At 59.9% G+C, this 18,714-nt stretch overlaps 1 protein-coding gene across 1 annotated transcript; it reads right to left on the bottom strand.

Moving 5' to 3' along the window:
- Positions 1-2,580: 2,580 nt before the first annotated feature.
- Positions 2,581-3,379, bottom strand: LOC116747265 (melanoma-associated antigen 8-like). Its single transcript, XM_032619039.1, is given in 2 exon segments — positions 2,581-2,739; positions 2,741-3,379. Coding segments are annotated over 2 exon segments (798 nt in total).
- Between the last annotated feature and the right edge of the window lie 15,335 nt (positions 3,380-18,714).

Genomic DNA, 18,714 nt, shown 5'->3' with positions numbered 1-18,714 from the left:
GGGCCCGGCCGTCCCGTGCTCCCCACCCCCGCAGCCAGTCATCCTCTCCTCTGGCCCCAAAGCCGGCCCCACCCGACCGGCAGGAAGCCCTCCGCTCCGGCCCCCCCACCCACGCTTAGCCATTAGCCCCACCCTCTGCACCCCGACTCCAGAACGCCCCCCACCAGCCACCCCGGAAACCAGCGGTCCTCCCCTCTGACCCGCTCACTGGGGGACCCTTCCCTCAGCCCCCCTTCAGCCCGCTACCCTCCGCCGCCGCTCCCCCACTCCCAACCGAGCAGCCCGTAGCCCTAACCCGACCTCCACTCCTTCCCAGGGCCCCCGGTACCTGCGGAGTCCAGCCCCCGGCAAAGCCCCCGCCTGTCTCCTGACTTGCTCTGACTCTGTGGATGGCTCCGGAGTCCCGCTCACGAGGGGCTGAAGAGCTCGTCTCAGCAGAGCAGCCAGGAACTGTGCAGCCGACTGTCCCAGGCAGTCTGTGCGAACGCCACGTGCGTTTCCGGCTGCTCCCGGAAGCCCCAGGGAGATGAGGGAGAACGTTCTAGACGTCTCTTTACAGGGAAAGTGGTTGGATCAGAAGAGCACGTGAGGAGGGGCTTTGCTACGGAAGCACCAATAGCCACGCGCACTGAGGGCCTGAGGTCCCAAGGCTTGGCGCCTCCGGAAGCAAAAGACACGCCCATTGGCCTTCCACCAATAGGAAGGCCTCCCTGCAAGGCTGCGGAGTTGGGGGAGCAAACTTGGCGATGCAGAGCCCATTGTGGCAGGTACGTCCACTTGTCTTCACAGGTGGTTTTCTACTGTGATTGATAGTGTCACAAACCTATTCTTATTTCTTTGGTTTGTTTTAATTTTTGAATTTTATTTTATGTATTTTTTTATACAGCAGGTTCTTATGAGTTACCCATTTTATACATATTAGTGTACATTTGCCAATCCCGATCTCCCAATTCATCACACCCCCCGCCCGCCCCCACCATTTTCTCACCTTGGTGCCCATATGTTTGTGCTCTACGTCTGTGTCTCTATTTCTGCCCTGCAAACCGGTTCATCTGTACCATTTATCTAGGTTCCACATATGTGCATTAATACACGATATTTGTTTCTCTCTTTCTGACTTCCTTCACTCTGTATGACCGTCTCTAGATCCATCCACGCATCTACAAATGACCCAATTTCGTTCCTTTATACAGCTGAGTAATAAATAATAGTAATAAAGCTCTTCTTCATATGGACTGATTTCTTGTCTAGTTGTATCAACTAGCCATCCTCTCACAAGGCACAAGAGAATGAGGCAGCCGTCTGGGGCCTCTTTTATAAGGGAGGTAATCTCATTCATGAGGGCTCCCCCTCATGGGCTAATCACTTCCCAGGGCCCCACCTCCAAATCCCATCCCTTTGGGGGTTAGAATTTAACAGGTGAATGAGGGGGAGAGGTTTACAAATAGTCCATAGCAGTGTCTGTCCAACTATTGTTGCTCCTATGTCCCCTTTTTCCTGCTGAGATACTCAAGGTTTTCATTTACATTTTAACTTCTCTACTGCCTTCTTAGGCAATTATCAGTTTTCACTAAAACTTTACAATTCACCTATGAAATGGAAAAAAGCGCTCACCATCTCTGGGTCTGCAAAGTGCCTACTCTACCCTCTCACTGGAGAGGTGTCCCATGGGTGCTGAGCAGGACTCCGACGCTTGACCCCCGCCCTCACCTGCAGCATCCCTTTCCCTCCATTGCCCACAGCAGAGGCCAGACTCAGCTGAAACTTTCAGAGAAATTTACTAAGAGAAACTTTGACTGAAACCATTGAACAGAGGGCATGATAACATAGAGAGGAACTTGTAACAGCCACCAGAGTCCGGGGGTCTCTGGCCCCCCCACCAGGGTCCCCAACAATGTGCCTCCACTACACCCCACCTGGCGGCCCTCCATCCCCCCACTGCCTCCCTTCCTGAGGGCCCTGCGGGTGGTGTCTCGCCAGGAAGATGGGTGCCGGCAATGCCCGCTCCCCCAGGTCAGCCACTCCGCCTCTGGCCCACATGCCCGGGGCCTGGCCCTGCCCTATGGCTGGAACAGGAAAGTCCCACAGTAGGGCACCCACCACTGAGCGGACGACGGGGTGTCCCGAGGAACAACGTGGTGGCCTTCAGTTGTACTGCTAATTACTTTCACATTTCCAAGGAAATTCCTATTCCAATGCCATGTTATCTTGTTCACCATCACAAAACAATATGGGAATCTTACAATTTGTTTTACACAATTGCAAAACTCTTGTCGTTGAACTGAATTAGTGCAAATACATGTGTGATTAATGTCATTTGCAAACTTAGATACTGAAGCTTATTAAGCCTTCTTTTAAATGGAACAATATTTGAAAAATTCCTAAAGAAAACACAGATGATATTCCATGTCATCTTACACAACAGGAACCCAAAGATGCTACACACCATGTTCCCCCCACTCGCAGGGGCCCTCACTACTTGGAAACTCGACCGCTCTCTCTTCAAACTCAGAGTGAAGGACCAGCCTCACTTGCTACCAGTGAACTTGGGCCTGGAAGGAGCCTGGCTGCTGCTCTGGCTCAGGCTCCCTCTTCCTCGTCGCTCACACCCTCTGCACACAGGGATGGGAAGGACCTGGGATCCAAGATATTGACCCTGAGCAGATGCTCCAGGACCTGCCACTTGCTGGTCTCCGCGTAGGCCTGGGCACCCCACAGGAACTCGTAGCGGGCAGGGTCAGCTGTGGGGCACCTGCCGGTACTCCAGGTAGCCCTCCTGCACCCACACTTCGGTGAGCAGCTCCCTGGGCTCCCCATAGATGCAGGGCTCCCTCCCGGCACACACCCCCATGTTGCCGAGCACTCCCCACACCTCCTCCTCAGGGGCGCGGTCACCGAACAGGGTGATCACGCCCAGGACCAGCACCAGGAGGCCGGCCTCGGGCGTGCTCTGCCCATCGCTCAGCACTGCATCCCAGGTGAGGCCCAGGGTGGGGACCAGGACGTAGGTGCGCTCGCGGGGGTCCACCTCCTTCACATCCAAGCCAAACACCAGCTGCATTCACTCGCAAGCGTGGCTGAAGATCACGGGAAAGTGGTCCCGATGCTCCCTGAGGACCGTACTCAGCATCTCCGCCTTGGAGGTCGGCTCCCTGGGGCGATACTTGAGCAGGAACGCCACCAGGTCAGCCATCCGCACAACAAGTGCCTCCTGGGGCAAGGACTCGGCATAGGCGGAGAAGGAGGGGGCGCCAGGGGAGGCGGAGGACGAGGGGGATGCGGCCTCCTCCCCCGCAGCCCCCAGCAGCGGCGCCTCCACCGGACCCTGGGCCGGGACTGGGGCCTGAAGGTCGGCCTCAGGCTGGCGGAGCTCACTCATCTCGACCGGGGACCTGATCACTGGGGTCGGGCCGCCCACGGGAGTGTGAGCAGGGGACCTCGTACCTGGGGTAGAGAGGGGGTGTGAGCGGCCTCGGCGGAGAAAGGCACGCTGGGCAGCTCTGACAGAGGCCACTTACAGGTCTCATCTTAAAGGCTGCCCCCGGGCCTCACAGGGGCGCTCCTCCTGGGCGGCCTGTCCCCTGCCAACCTGAAGAAGGAAGTGAGGGGGCTCCTCAGGGTACAGCCAGCACGGCCCCAGGTTCTGGGGCTGATGGGGCATAGGGGTGACTTGGGTGTTGTGGGGTCCCCTCTGTTCTGGGAGGGGGAGCCCCTGGGTACACACTCAGGGCACGCACCTCCCCTTGACTCCTGGCACTGCCTGGGCCTCCTCTGCTCTGTACCCCGAGGACACGGTCCTCAGACCTGGGCCTTCGCCTCCCGGTTCCTGGAGCCCCTGTAAGAGGAATGGAGGGCGCACCTCTTGTGTAAACTGTGGCACAGCTCTGGGCCTCGGTGCTGGTAGGAGGATTGGGCCGGACACTGTGAGGTCCCCCCAGTTCTGAGTTCCGGGGTGGGTGGTCCCCTCGGGGCTCGCTCGTCGTGCTCACTGTTCCCCTTAAGGGCCTGGACCCTCCCCTTTGCAGGCCGGAGGAGAAACTCAGAACAGGACCCCGAATCTGAACAGAAAGCAGTGAGGGGGCCCCACAGGTGGCCGCACCTGCCCAGGGCCTCCCGAGGGTCCTAGGATGGAGAGATGCTGGGTCCTCACCTCCTCCTCACATCCTGCCTGGCCTCCCAGCGCTGACCACAGGGGCAGGTTTCTGTTGAGGCCCCTGTTCCAGGGCTGGGGGTCTGCTCAGTCCTCCCTCGGGGGCCTGGGAGTCCACCCTCTGCGGACCTGAAGGCTCACCCCTCACACCAAACACCTGACCTCCTGAGGACCCCGACCCAGAGGTCAGGAAACATCTCATCTGCTGACCGTGCTCTGGCGCCTCCAAGGCCCCCGCGGAAGGGCAAAGGATCCCTCCCTGTGTTGGGGTCTAACGTCCTCAGTCCTTCCTTCCTCGCGTGCAGGCTGGACTCTGGGCAGGACCTGGGATTGTCCCGTCTGCCAGTGTGAGTCCCTGCTCCTTATACCAGGTCTCCAGTCTCTCAGAGACCCTGACGTCAGGACAGGCCTACCGTGCTCATCCCGCCGCGGGGCCTCCCACGGCCACCTGCAAGGGCGGTGATCTGGTGGGTCCCTTTTGTCCTCCCTCAGGGTCCCCTCAGTCCTGCCTAAGGGCCCTAACCTTAGTCCACCAGGGACCTGACATTTTACCCTCTGCGCTCATGAGACCCCGCCCCTTATCCCAGGTCCCCAGCTTCTCTGAGACCCGGAAGTCAGGAAGTGCTGATGTGTTCATCCCGCCCTATGACCTCACTGGGCCAACTCTGTTCTGGGGTCCACGTTTCCCTTAGTCCTCCCTCAAGGCCCTCACCTTGACTCCACGCAGGACCTGGCATTCTAGCCATAGCACACCTGAGAGCGGACGCTTATACCTGTTCCGAAGCCTCTCTGAGACCCGGATACGTAAGTGAGGACTCGCTGCCAAGTGCTCATTCCACCCCAGGGCCTCCCAGGGCTGAAGGCAGGGAAGGGTATAAGGGTCAGGGTCTCACAGAGACTGCGGAGCGGGTATAAGGGGTGGGGTCTCATAGAGGCTACGGAGGGGTATAAGGGGCGGGGTCTCAGGCAGGAACAGGAGAGAATACCAGGTCCTGCGTGGAGTCAAGGTGAGAGCACATAGGGAGGATTGAGGGGAGCCTGGATCCCAGAACAGAGCTGGTTGTTGGAAGCCATACGGCGGGATGAACACATGCAGCACTTCCTGACATCCGGGTCTCACAGACGCTGCGGAGGGGGAGCACGGGGCCGGGCCTCACAGAGGCTAGGGAGGGGGTATAAGGGTCGGGGTGTCTGGTGGGCACGGGAGAGAATCCCAGGTCCTCTGCGGAGTCAAGGTGAGCCCCCTGAGGGAGGACTGAGTGGAGCCTGGACCCCAGAACAGAGTTGGCCTTTCGAGTCCATAGGGCGGGATGAGTATGTGCAGTACTTCCTGACATCCGGGTCTCAGAGACGCTGCGGAGGGGGAGCACGGGGCGGGGGGTCTCAGAGAGGCTGGGGAGGCGGTATAAGGGTCGGGGTGTCTGGTGGGCACGGGAGAGAATCCCAGGTCCTCTGCGGAGTCAAGGTGAGCACCCTGAGGGAGGACTGAGTGGAGCCAGGACCCCAGAACAGACTTGGCCTTGCGAGGCCATAGGGCGGGATGAGCACGTGAAGCACTTCCTGACATCCGGGTCTCAGAGACGCTGCGGAGGGGGAGCACAGGGCGGGGGTCTCAGAGAGGCTGGGGAGGCGGTATAAGGGTCGGGGTGTCTGGTGGGCACGGGAGAGAATCCCAGGTTCTGCGTGGAGTCAAGGTGTGGGCTCTGAGGGCGGACTGAGGGGAGCCTGGACCCTAGAACAGAGTTGCCCTTGCGAGGCCATAGGGCGGGATGAGTACGTGCAGCACTTCCTGACATCCGGGTCTCAGAGACGCTGCGGAGGGGGAGCACGGGGCGGGGCCTCACAGAGGCTATGGAGGGGGTATAAGGGTCGGGGAGGCTGGTGGGCACGGGAGAGAATCCCAGGTCCTCTGCGGAGTCAAGGTGAGCACCCTGAGGGAGGACTGAGTGGAGCCAGGACCCCAGAACAGACTTGGCATTGCGAGGCCATAGGGCGGGATGAGCACGTGAAGCACTTCCTGACATCCGGGTCTCAGAGACGCTGCGGAGGGGGAGCACGGGGCGGGGCCTCACAGAGGCTATGGAGGGGGTATAAGGGTCGGGGAGGCTGGTGGGCACGGGAGAGAATCCCAGGTCCTCTGCGGAGTCAAGGTGAGCACCCTGAGGGAGGACTGAGTGGAGCCAGGACCCCAGAACAGAGTTGGCTTTGCGAGGCCATAGGGCGGGATGAGTACGTACAGCACTTCCTGACATCCGGGTCTCAGAGACGCTGCGGAGGGGGAGCACGGGGCGGGGCCTCACAGAGGCTATGGAGGGGGTATAAGGGTCGGGGAGGCTGGTGGGCACGGGAGAGAATCCCAGGTCCTCTGCGGAGTCAAGGTGAGCACCCTGAGGGAGGACTGAGTGGAGCCAGGACCCCAGAACAGACTTGGCCTTGCGAGGCCATAGGGCGGGATGAGCACGTGAAGCACTTCCTGACATCCGGGTCTCAGAGACGCTGCGGAGGTGGAGCACGGGGCGGGGTCTCAGAGAGGCTGCGGAGGCGGTATAAGGGTCGGGGTGTCTGGTGGGCACGGGAGAGAATCCCAGGTCCTCCGTGGAGTCCAGGTGAGGGCCCTGAGGGAGGACTGAGGGGAGCCTGGACCCCAGAACACAGTTGGCCCTGGGAGGCCATAGGGCGGGATGAGCACGTGCAGAACTTCCTGACATCCGGGTCTCAGAGACGCTAGGGAGGGAGTACGGGGCGGGGTCTCAGCGAGGCTAGGGAGGGGGTATAAGCGTCGAGGTGTCTGGTGTGCATGGGAGAGAATCCCATGTCCTGCGTGGAGTGAAGGTGAGCTCCCTGAGCCCTGAGGGCAACCTGGATCCCAGAACAAAGTTGGCCCTGGGAGGCCGTAGGGCGGGATGAGCAAGTACAGCACTTCCTGACATCCGGGTCTCCGAGACCCTCGAGAGGGGGCGTCAGGGGCGGGGTCTCAGAGAGGCTGGAGAGGGGGTATAAGGGGCAGGGTGTCTGGTGGGCACTGGAGAGAATCCCAGGTCCTGTGTGGACTCAAGATGAGGGCCCTGAGGGAGCACTGAGGGCAACCTGGATCTCAGAACAGAAGTTGGCCCTGGGAGGGCGGGGTGAGCAAGTGCAGCACTTCCTGACATCCGGGTCTCAGAGAAGCTGGGGACCTGGGTTAAGGGGCGGGGGTCTCATGAGCGCAGAGGGTAAAATGTCAGGTCCTTGGTAGACAAAGTCTAGGGCCCTTAGGCAGGACTGAGGGGACCCTGAGGGTGGACAAAAGGGACCCACCAGATCACCACCCTTGCAGGTGGCTGTGGGAGGCCCCGCGGCGGGATGAGCACGGTAGGCCTGTCCTGACGTCAGGGTCTCTGAGAGACTGGAGACTTGGTATAAGGAGCAGGGACTCACACTGGCAGACGGGACAATCCCAGGTCCTGCCCAGAGTCCAGCCTGCACGCGAGGAAGGAAGGACTGAGGACGTTAGACCCCAACACAGGGAGGGATCCATTGCCCTTCCGGGGGGGCCTTGGAGGCGCCAGAGCACGGTCAGCAGATGAGATGTTTCCTGACCTCTGGGTCGGGGTCCTCAGGAGGTCAGGTGTTTGGTGTGAGGGGTGAGCCTTCAGGTCCGCAGAGGGTGGACTCCCAGGCCCCCGAGGGAGGACTGAGCAGACCCCCAGCCCTGGAACAGGGGCCTCAACAGAAACCTGCCCCTGTGGTCAGCGCTGGGAGGCCAGGCAGGATGTGAGGAGGAGGTGAGGACCCAGCGTCTCCCCATCCTAGGACCCGCGGGAGGCCTTGGGCAGGTGCGGCCACCTGTGGGGCCCCCTCACTGCTTTCTGTTCAGATTCGGGGTCCTGTTCTGAGTTTCTCCTCCGGCCTGCAAAGGGGAGGGTCCAGGCCCTTAAGGGGAACAGTGAGCACGACGAACGAGCCCCGAGGGGACCACCCACCCCAGAACTCAGAACTGGGGGGACCTCACAGAGTCCGGCCCAATTCTCCTGCCAGCACCGAGGCCCGGAACTGTGCCACAGTGTACACAAGAGGTGCGCCCTCCATTCCTCTTACAGGGGCTCCAGGAACCGGGAGGCGAAGGCCCAGGTCTGAGGACCGTGTCCTCGGGGTACAGAGCAGAGGAGGCCCAGGCAGCGCCAGGAGTCCAGGGGAGGTGCGTGCCCTGAGTGTGTACCCAGGGGCTCCCCCTCCCAGAACAGAGGGCACCCCACAACATGCAAGTCACCCCACCCCCCTGACAGCCCCAGAACCTGGGGCCGTGCTGGCTGCACCCTGAGGAGCCCCCTCACTTCCTTCTTCAGGTTGGCACGGGACAGGCCGCCCAGGAGGAGTGCCCCTGTGAGGCCCGAGGGCAGCCCTTAAGAGGAGACCTGTAAGTGGCCTTTGTCAGAGCTGCCCAGGGTGCCTTTCTCCGCTGAAGCCGCTCACACCCCCTCTCTTCCCCAGGTATGAGGTCCCCGCCTGTCATCTGTGCGCACACTCCCGTGGGCGGCTCGACCCCAGTGATCAGGTCCCCGGTCGAGATGAGTGAGCTCCGCCAGCCTGAGGCCGACCTTCAGGCCCCAGTCCCGGCCCAGGGTCCGGTGGAGGCGCCGCTGCTGGGGGCTGCGGGGGAGGAGGCCGCATTCCCCTCGTCCTCCGCCTCCCCTGGAGCCCCCTCCTTCTCCGCCTATGCCGATCCCTTGACCCGCGAGGCACTTGCTGTGCTGATGGCTGACCTGGTGGCTTTCCTGCTCTTCAAGTTTCGTACCGGGGAGCCGACCTCCGAGGTGGAGATGCTGAGTACGTTCCTCCGGGAGCATCAGGACCACTTCCCCGAGGTCTTCAGCCTCGTTTGCGAGTGCCTGCAGCTGGTGTTTGGCTTGGATGTGAAGGAGGTGGACCCCCGCGAGCGCACCTACGTCCTGGTCCCCACCCTGGGCCTCACCTGGGATGCGGTGCTGAGCGACTGGCAGTGCACGCCCGAGGCCAGCCTCCCTGTGCTGGTCCTGGCCATGGTCACCCTGATCGGTGACCGCGTCCCTGAGGAGGAGGTGTGGGGACTGCTATGCACCCTTGGGTTTTGTGGCGGGAGGGAGCTGCTAACCGAAGTGTGGGTGCGGACGGGCTACCTGAAGTACCGGCAGGTGCCCCACAGCGACCCTGCCCGCTACGAGTTCCTGTGGGGTCCCCGGGCCTACGCGGAGGCCAGCAAGTGGCAGGTCCTGCAGCATCTGCTCAGGATCAATAGCATGGATCCCAGGTTCTTCCCATCCGTGTCTGCAGAGAGCGTGAGCGATGAGGAAGAGGGAGCCTCAGCCAGAGCAGCAGCCGGTCCCACGTCCAGCAGCTTCCCCCGTGGGGCAGGAAGGGGGGCTGATCCTTCACTCTGAGTTTGAAGAGGGAGCGGTCAGCCTTCTAAGCAGTGGGAGTCGGGCGAGGTGGGGGAAGCCGGCGTGCGGCATTTTGGGTTCCTGTTGCGTATGTTGACATGGACTTCCATGTCTGTTTTCTTTAGGAATTTTTCAAATGTTGGTTCTTTGAATAGAAGACTAAACAAGCTTCAGTGTCTAACTTTGTGTATGACGTTAATCCCACAGGTATTTGCACTAACTCAGTTCAAGAACAAGAGTTTTGCTGTTTTGTAGGAGAGGTTGGGAAATCTCCCAGTTCGTTTTGTGACCGTGTACAAGATAACAGGGATTTGGAATCAGAACTGCTCTGGAAACGTGGAAGTACTTAGCAGTGATATAGATGGGGGAAGAAATAGAAAAATAAAAGCCATTGTTGTTCCAGTTCTTGCTTCCGTGTCTTGTCTGTCATTCTGTAAATAAAACGAACTATCTCTGTTGAGTTGGATTTGCACGGGTATTTTAAGAAAGTAGGAGAAGGTTCATCTCTGTCAATAAGCCCCCTGCCCACTGGCTTGTTTGTTCCGCAGACCTCCACGGAGCCTCTGCTCTCCGGAAGGGCCTGTGTTAGTAGCGGGAACGCTAGGAAAAGCAGGACACACCCACACCTAGAGTGATGGTCTAGGAGCCACTGTCACATGAGGAAGGTGGTGAGACGTCCCCTAAGTCCCACAGAATAAGACAACATGGGACGAGGCGGTGGGGCTCCAGGAGCGAGCCCTGGAGTGTTAAGTGCCCCGAGCCAGGGCACTTTGGGCCTTTGGGAAGTGGGGGTTCCTTCTGTGGGAGGTGATGGTGATGAAGCTGGGCGGTGGCAGCAGCCAGACATGCAGAGGGTGTGTCTTGGGTTGGAGGGGCAAGTCTGAAATGGGACATTGCTGTGAGATGTCCTTCTGGGCCATGGATAAAGCCGAGAGAAATCTCGCCCTGGGGCAGGAAGGAAGGGGTGCTGGCTCTTGTTGCATTGCAGTGGGCCACAGTGAAGAGGTAGGTGTTTCATACCCGCCATCTGCAAGGATTTCCAGAGAAATGAGGGTCTTGCTCTTTGAAGCCCTGCTCGGTATTCCCGGGGCTGGCCCTCCTCTCCCTGCCCTGGGAGAGCCAATTACCAACCGTATGGAAACGACCATTTTAGTCACCTGGAGTTTACTTTGGCCACTTGTGAGCAAGGTCTAGATTTCAGTGGGATGAAATGGATGAAAATAGGGGGTTTGGAAGAAGAGAGGCTGCCAAAGTGGAAAGGAGTCGCCGTGTGACTGGAATCCTGGGAGCTTTGCGTGAGCTGCACCCAGCTGGGGAAATCACCACCCTTCCCTCCATGCCGACAGACACACACACACACATCCAAATTGAATAATATATCCTGCAGGAGTTAAACACACAGAACAGCAATTTTGACTGGTTTTCTATTCCGTTTCCTATGGAGCTGCAAATTCTCTGAGATGTCATGAAAAGAAAGCAACTTCCAGAGGGGAGAAGGACAGAGTCTGGGATCAGAATAATACTAGAAATAAGTCCTAGCCACTAAGGAGCAACGTCCGCCAGTGTCCCCGCGTTCAGGCAGGTGCAGAAATACGGCGGCATCAGAGACCCACAGGTTTGGGCTGTGACCTGGCATCGAAAGGAAGGAGCAACTTCTGGGCCTAATGGGATTGGGAGGTCACTGCAGTGGGAGGTGCAGACGGCGCCGGGGGCTAAAGAGGCGGCCCTCCCTGCTGAGCGCCGTACGACAACGTGAACCTTACGTGGGATCCTGGATTTGAAGCACCTGAGATATTGCAGGTGGGCACTTGGAAAAGGTGAAGAATTTCAGGGCCAATGTAACCTGCTCAGACACTCCTGCCGGAAAAGAAGGGGATTTTGTCATCACAAAAGGTAAGCCCTGCTTTTGTTGAGCCTCTACTAGGCAGTGTGGCATTGGAGAGCCGTCAGGTGCTCGTCCCCATCTTGTCTTCCTCTCCTCCCCGCACAAGTGGGGACACAGCACTGCCAGAGTCCTCTTCACTTAGGAGGGGTCATGGGATGACCCTTTGCCACTGAATTCTGAGCAGAAGCAGTTTTGTCACGGCCATCTGTATCGAAGGCACACCGGGGTCGGGGGTTAGTCCTCAAGCCATGACAACACAGACAACACAGACACAGACCACTGTGCTTCCTCCCCCAGGGTCTTAAGTCCGGCACCTCTGACCCTTAGATGTGAGATGCCAGACTCTGTGCCTTTAAGGCCCTGGGCAGGGTTGGAGGTGTTCCAGAGAGAGGCTGCCCCACAGGGAGCTGGCGGAGGGCATTTCCCTCAAGCAACCCGCACCCTTAGGTCCCTGAGCTGCACCCATCCGTCCCCGCGGGGCTGTGCTGAGTCTCTGTCAGGAGGGCAGCCGCCAGCTGCCGAACGGCCCTGTTGGGGTCGGGGGCGTCCTCGTGGGGCCCAGCCCCGAGTCCCCCTCAGGGTGACCCTGCTGCTCACAGCGCCCACTCTGTCCGGAACCTGGCCTCGGTCTGCACAGCCTGGCTTTTGCCCTGCCTGTCCCCCGACTAAGAGCCGCTTAGGCCCCGGTCCTGATGACCTCGTGCATGTATGTTTATCTGAAAGTCCCAGAGAAGCATAACCCCCCGCCCCCCCCCCCACCAATATCATGGTTCGGGTGGAGCTGGCAGGACGTGATGCAGCCACTCGGCGAGCCTCCTCGTGGTTGGTAAGTGATGATCATTGCCGCGGGGATGTGGGGCGAATCTCTGTGCTTCCGACTTATTTTGAAATCATTCCCTACGTAATGCCCAAATGTTTGAGTACACTGATGGCCTTCTGAATGTGACCGTGAGGTTTTGGTTTTTGAGCCTGAGTGCGAGAGGCACAGGCGTGTCCTGTCAGCCACCCGCAGAGCCGCCTAGGACTCTGGTGTCCCCGATCAGGGTGTTTGAGCAGAGGGACAGGCTGTAGCAGATGGCAGGGGTGGTCCCCAGGACGCTCCCCCAGGCCCCAGCCACCCGCAGACCCGCAGACCCGCATGAGGGTTTTGGAAAGGAGCCAGGCAGGAGAGGGCTTTGGGGTCCCGGTGATGCAGGCTGTGAAGAGGGTCCGCCGCCCCAGAGAGGTGGAAGGAACAGCACCCACCAGACCCCATCTGACCTGCCCTGGGCTGGCCGGGGGAGGCAGGCGGGAGCAGATGCCTCTGCCGGTGAGCTGCAGCCCTGGACCCCAGCAGGAAATGGGTGCTCTTGGGACAACGGGTGCTCCAGGACCAGAGCCCCGTGGGGCACTGCCGGGGGAAAGCAGGGATTCCTAGTGCCCGTTCGTGCAGTGAACTGACTGATGGGGGACAGTGCTAGCCCAGGGACGGCCGTGGCAGGCAACGCAGCAGCGGCCGGGACACGCCAAGAGCGCCCCAGGGACATTCAGGGAGGCACTTTTCAGGGGGGCAGCAGCACCCTCCCCAGTAGACTCTGGACGAGCACACACCACCCCGGCACCCAGCCAGTCCTGACCAGGGCGGGGCAGGGCACACGGGAGCTGCTGCCCGTCAGCGTGAAGCTCTGACGTTCTCTACGTGCGCTGAGCCTGCCCCCTGAGGGGCTGGTGTGAGTTGTCTCAGCCGTGGCCCTGTTTCCCGAGAAGCCCCCATTCCCCAGCCCCAGCTAAAGTCTGCTCTGAGCTCCAGCCTCCTCGGCAAAGGGCTGACCTCCTGCCTGGCTCTCGCCTACCCTCCTGTGTGGCAAATATCGCCGGCTGCTGCTTTAGGGGCCTTTGTGAGCAAGTGCGGGGGCCCGGGCCTGTGCCTGTCCGTGGTCCCTGAGCTGGGGCTGGGCACAGGGATAGGGCTGGCTTGGTGGCGGGATGCAGGGTGTGAAGCCAAGTGACATTCAGAAGACAGCAGCAGGGTGTAAAGCCACGTGTGAGCAAGCATCCAGGAGGAGGTGCATCCGCAGGGCCCTGAAGGGCACAGACACTCACGCCCCGTGGGGATGCGGAGAGTCCGCCGGCCCGGCGGTCCCCGTGCTTTGAATGCAGGCTTGCCGCCTGCCTGACAGCCGGTGTGCCCGGGGAAGTGAGCCTGCAGGAGAACGTGGGGCCACCACGCCGGTGGGGCAGAAGGGAGCAGAGTGGGCAGTGGAAGGAGAGAGCAGGGCCCAAGCCTGAGCATAGGAGCCGCCTTCAGAGGGCCGTGCCTCGGACCCCCACGTCCAGGACCCTTCTCCATCCTCACGCCCTCAGTCCTAGACCCTCACCCTCCTCCCTGGCCCTCGTGTCCATTTCACGAGAGATGGTGACCTGATGGGCCTGGGGAGGCCACGTGGGCAGAATCCAGTGTCAGGCTCTCATGGGCACTAATGCCTGGCTTCCCTGTGTTTTCTCCATTATGTGGCCTGAGGCATCAGGTAGTAGGACCCCGTGGAGGACAGCTGAATCCCCCTTGACTGTTGGGGAGACAGGTCAGGCCAGTGCGGGGATGGGGCTTTGCACGCATATGATGCGTAGCTTGAATAAGAGTCCTTCTAGTGACAAGCTGATCAAATCATGGAGACTCCCTATGCCTCGATTTCTCCATCTGTGAAATGGGCCTCCTAATAGTACAAAGCAAAAGCATTGGTGTGAATTTCCCCATGATGTGACCTGCTTGTAAAAGCCTGGGCCAAATGAAGTGGTCGGTGGATGTAGCTCTTGTTACTGAGTGTGTAAGAAAGATGCGCCCTCCCCCATGTAGTGAAGGTTCCCAACCAGTACACGTCTTGTGATCCCCGTGTACGTAGATTAGCGCAGTTTTTCTTTTCTCGTGAAAATTTGTTGTCAGGATGCTTGGGCTCGCCTTCCTCTTCTTCTCGCTTGTCCCTGTTCAAGATGAGGCTGTTGATTTGAGGTGTCGCCTCCATTGGAACAGGGGTGTTTGCAGCTTTAGGTCCCAAGTGCCTCTTTGGCCGCGTGCCGTAAGTCCTGGGGGCTTTGCTATGTGTTTTCTTCATTTCAAAGTATTTTCTAATTTCCCTTGTGATGTCTTGTACGGTCCCTGGGCTATTGTTATGGACTGAACTGCATCCCCCCAAAATTTGCATGTTGAAGCCCTAATCCCCTAGAACCTCAGAATGTCACTGTGACTGGAGTTAGTGGTTCTTAGGTTGAAATGAGGCCATTAGGATGAGGTCTAATCCAAGATGGCTGGTGCCCTTGAGGGAAGAGCGGATCAGCACACGCAAGGAGAGAAGGCAGGGGCTGGGGGTGCGTGCACAGAGGGTGACCACGTGAGGGGCGGTAAGAGCACGGCCACCTGCAACCAAGGAGACCGGCCGCAGTACAAGCCACCCCTGCTGGACCCTCCCTCTCGGCCTCCTGGTCGGAACCACCGTGAGAATCTGTGTCTGCTGTTTCAGCCCCTCATCCTGTGCCGTGGGATTTGGCATCGTCCCAGACTAATGCGGTTATTTGGGGACGCACGGCTCAATTTCCCTCTCTTCGCAGATTTCCCACATTTCCTTCTGTCATTGAGGTCTAATTTCACTCTCTTTTGGCCAGAGAACATACTTTGTATGATTTCAGCCCTTTTGTTTGTATCCCCTTAAGTTCACTGGGGGATGCTGTGTGGCCTGACGCGTGGAGTACCCTGGAGAACGTTCTAGGTACGCTTGACGAGCACGTGTCTATTCTGTTCTTGGGGCTAATAGTCTACACATGTCATGAGACCTAGTCTTTGCACAGTGCTGTTCAAATCTGTGATTCCCTTACTGCGGTGCTGTCTGGTCGCTGTACCCATAATGAAAGCAGGCTGTGTTAGTCTGCTTAGAGCTGCCATAGCAAGGTCCCACAGAGGAGGTGGCCAAAACTACAGAAATGTACTGGGTCCCAGTCCTGGTGGCTAGAAGTCCAACCTCAACTTGCTGGAAAGTGCAGTTCCAGGTGAGGGAAGGCGTCTCGTCCTGGCTCGCACACAGCTGGTTTTCTTTTGGTCCCTCACTTGGCTGCTTCCCTGCACAGGTTGGGGGGGGCAAGGGAGGGAGGGAGGGAGAAAGAGAGAGAGAGAGAGAGAGAGAGAGAGAGAGGGAGAGGGACACAGGATGGAGGGAGGAATCGAAAGCAAGAGAGAGAGGGACGGAGGGAAGGAGAGAGAGAAGGGGAATGAGGGAGGGAGAGAGGCGATAGGGAGTGAAGGAGAGAGGATAGAGAGAGAGAGAGAGAGAGAGAGAGAGATGGAGGGAGTGATAGAGGGGAAGGGAGGAAGGGAGAGAGAGAGGGGGGGAAGGGGGATGGAAGGAGGGCAAGAGAAGAGGGGGAGGGAGGGAGAGACAGGGAAGGGAGAGAGAGCTAAGGAGCAGGGAAGGAGGGAGAGAGGGGGAGGGAGGGAGAGAGATAAAGGGAGGGGGGCGAGGGAGGGAAAGAGAGAGGGGGAGGAAGGTAGGGGGAGAGAGAGAGAGGGAGGGAGCGGGGAGAGGGGGGCAGAGGGGGAGGGAGGGATGGAGAGAGAGAGGGACGGAGGGAGAGAGAGAGAGGGAGGTTGGGAGGGTGGAAGAGAGGCTGAGGGAGGGAGGGAGGCAGGGAGATCTTCGGTGTCTCTTCTCTTTTCCAAAGGACACCGCTCTTATCGGACTAGGGTCCCACCCTTGTGACCTCATTTAACCTTACTGACTTCCCCAAGGGTGCTATCTCCAAATACATGCAGCTTGGGATTAGCACTGCAACAGGTGGACTTAATGGTTGGGGTGGGAGCTGGGGGATCCATTTGAATCCATCACAGGGGGGACCGAAGTCTCCCACTTCTATTGTAGACCGGTTTCTTCCGTCCCTTCTGTCCATTTTTGCATCGTTCATTTGGGGCACTGCTGTTGGGCTGCTCAAGAGACCCCCCTGATGTGCACTAGCTGTGGCATCATGACAGACGGGAGCGGCAGATGGGACCACCCCTCACCCGGGCAGACCCGGGGCTCCTCTGGCTGCTGGTGCTTGGATCATTCCTGGTACCTTGAGTCTACTTCCCCTCCTCCCCCAACCCACCTTTTTTTCTCTTTTCTGTGTTTTTGGCCACCCCACAAGGCTTGGGGGATCTTAGATCCCCGACCAGGGATTGAACCCGGGCCACCGCAGTGAAAGCATAGAGTCCTAACCCCTGGAACTCCAAGCAATTCCCGCTCCCCGCCCCCTCCTTAGCAGTGTTTGGGAGGGGATGTCGCCCTATCGCTGTGACAGCCACAGAGTCCTGGCCAGGCCCCCCGGCCCATCCCCCACACGTGGAGGCAGCAGCTGTGAGCTGGGGGTGCGCCCTGGCCTTCAGTGCTCTGTACACACCACTGGGCGCTGACCACAAGGACTCGCGGTATAAGCTGGACACCCCAGCGCCCAGAGGGTGGTGGAGCATGGCGCCCTTGAAGTGTTTAGCTCGAAAGGCAAGGAAAAGTGAACCAGGAAAATGTCTCCAGACGCAGGACCCGCAGTGAAAAGCAAACCTCAAGTCCTGCTGTGCAGACACCAGAGAGCACCCCCAAACTGAACACCCGCAGGCCCCTGCCAGGGACCGTCACCTCCACACCTGTGCGTCTCAGGACAGTAAGGGCTCTTTTCAGACCTCTGACCGGGGAGGCCTGAGCTCTTCTCACCTGTCAAATCGAGACCCTGCTGGACACGATGCCCCCGCAACTGTGAAGCCGCGGGTGCCAGGGCCTTCCTTGTGCTTGTCCAGCCCTTCAAGGGTCTTTCTAGTGAGTGGACACAGGGCGTCTGAGGGGCTTCTCCAGGTGTCTGCTAGGTGCCCGCACCGTGCCGGGGGTGGGCTGTCACCTGTCATCGTTTCCTGCTGAGGGGAATCAACTGCTCAGCCACGCCCAGGACGGAGGCGCCAAACACGTGTTGGGTGGAACATCGCTCTCATGGCCCCGTGCTCTTTATTGCCCTGCAAGGTTCTGGCTGCGTCACCACCTCCGTGTGTCTGCAGGGTCTGCCTGGTCAGGGTCCTCTGTGGGCCTGCCTGGAGGGGCCGGCTATTCCAGGAAAGAGCGGGAGCCCACGCAGCGATGGCAGAAGTGGCTCAGCGGCCAACGGATCAAGGTCAGGGAGGCGGCAGGCCTGGCGGCCACCTCAGGCATCCAGGGTGCGCAAGAGGCAGCAGCGCGGCCCCCGGGAGCTGCGCAGGGGGGAAGGCTGAGGACTTGGCGGGGTGCGGCGGCCAGGCCCGGCACGGGCCAGGGAGGACTCATCTGGGCGGGAGGCCAGGCGCAGCAGAGCCAGGGGACCTCGGCTGGCTGGGCCACCTCTGCCAGGACAGGGACTAGAGGGACCAGAACCTGCATGCTGGGATGCGGCGCGGGGGGCTCGGCTGCTGTCCGAGGAGGGGCTGGAGCGACAGAGTCAGTCCTGGCCAGGGCGGAGGCATGGTCGACTTGCGGGTGGCTCGGGGTCCCCTGGATGTGCTCAGGATACGGTGGGAGGCCGTCCTGCGGCTCCGCGGCGCTGGGCGCCGGGAGGTGCCCTGGGGCTGCCGGCTCGCCGTCCACCGGCCCGGATGCTGGTTTAGTGCGCACTCTCGGCTTCATCCTCACCAGGAGGTGCGGGCAGTCTCTCTGAAACAGGGGACTGTGGTAGAAGTGTAACTGAGGTCGCAGTTGAGAGAGAAAAGGAAACCCCGAGTCACAAAAGAGTTGCTCGCAAGCAGCAGCCGCCTGGCTGGGCCCCTGGGCGCCCTCCCCCAGCCGACCCAAGGCCTCTTTGGAGAAAGCGGGACCCGTTCCCAGCAGGACGCTGTGCCCCAGCTTTTACATTCCCGAGACTCGCTCACTCACCATCACCTTTCGCCCTTGGAAAATGACTGAACATGGCCCCTTAGTATGAGTACAAGGCCCACGAAAGGGGACTTGGCGTTTGCAGGTACGAGACTGCAACAAGGTTCGGTAGCTTTCTAAGGAAGTGTCCGAATCGCCCCCTGGCCAGCACCTCCAGGGGGCAGACCGGGGACGCTGACTGCTTCCCAAGAAGGGACCTGCGCCCCCACTCAAGTGATGCTCTGGAGCTATGGGAGTCACTGGGGCACACAGACCTCCGCCCTCCCCCCGGCGGGCCACTGTCCCCGAGCAGGAGGACGGGAAGGGCCAGCGTTGCAGCAGTGTCCTCTTGCCCCCCGGTGTGACTGCGTGTCAGGCGCGAGCGGCACTGCCCACGTGTCAGGAGTACACGATGAC

The sequence above is a fragment of the Phocoena sinus genome, chromosome X, assembly GCF_008692025.1.
Source record: "Phocoena sinus isolate mPhoSin1 chromosome X, mPhoSin1.pri, whole genome shotgun sequence".
Classification (NCBI taxonomy): domain Eukaryota; kingdom Metazoa; phylum Chordata; class Mammalia; order Artiodactyla; family Phocoenidae; genus Phocoena; species Phocoena sinus.
Note: the sequence above shows the minus strand (reverse complement) of the source record. Positions and strands in the feature narration are given on the sequence as shown.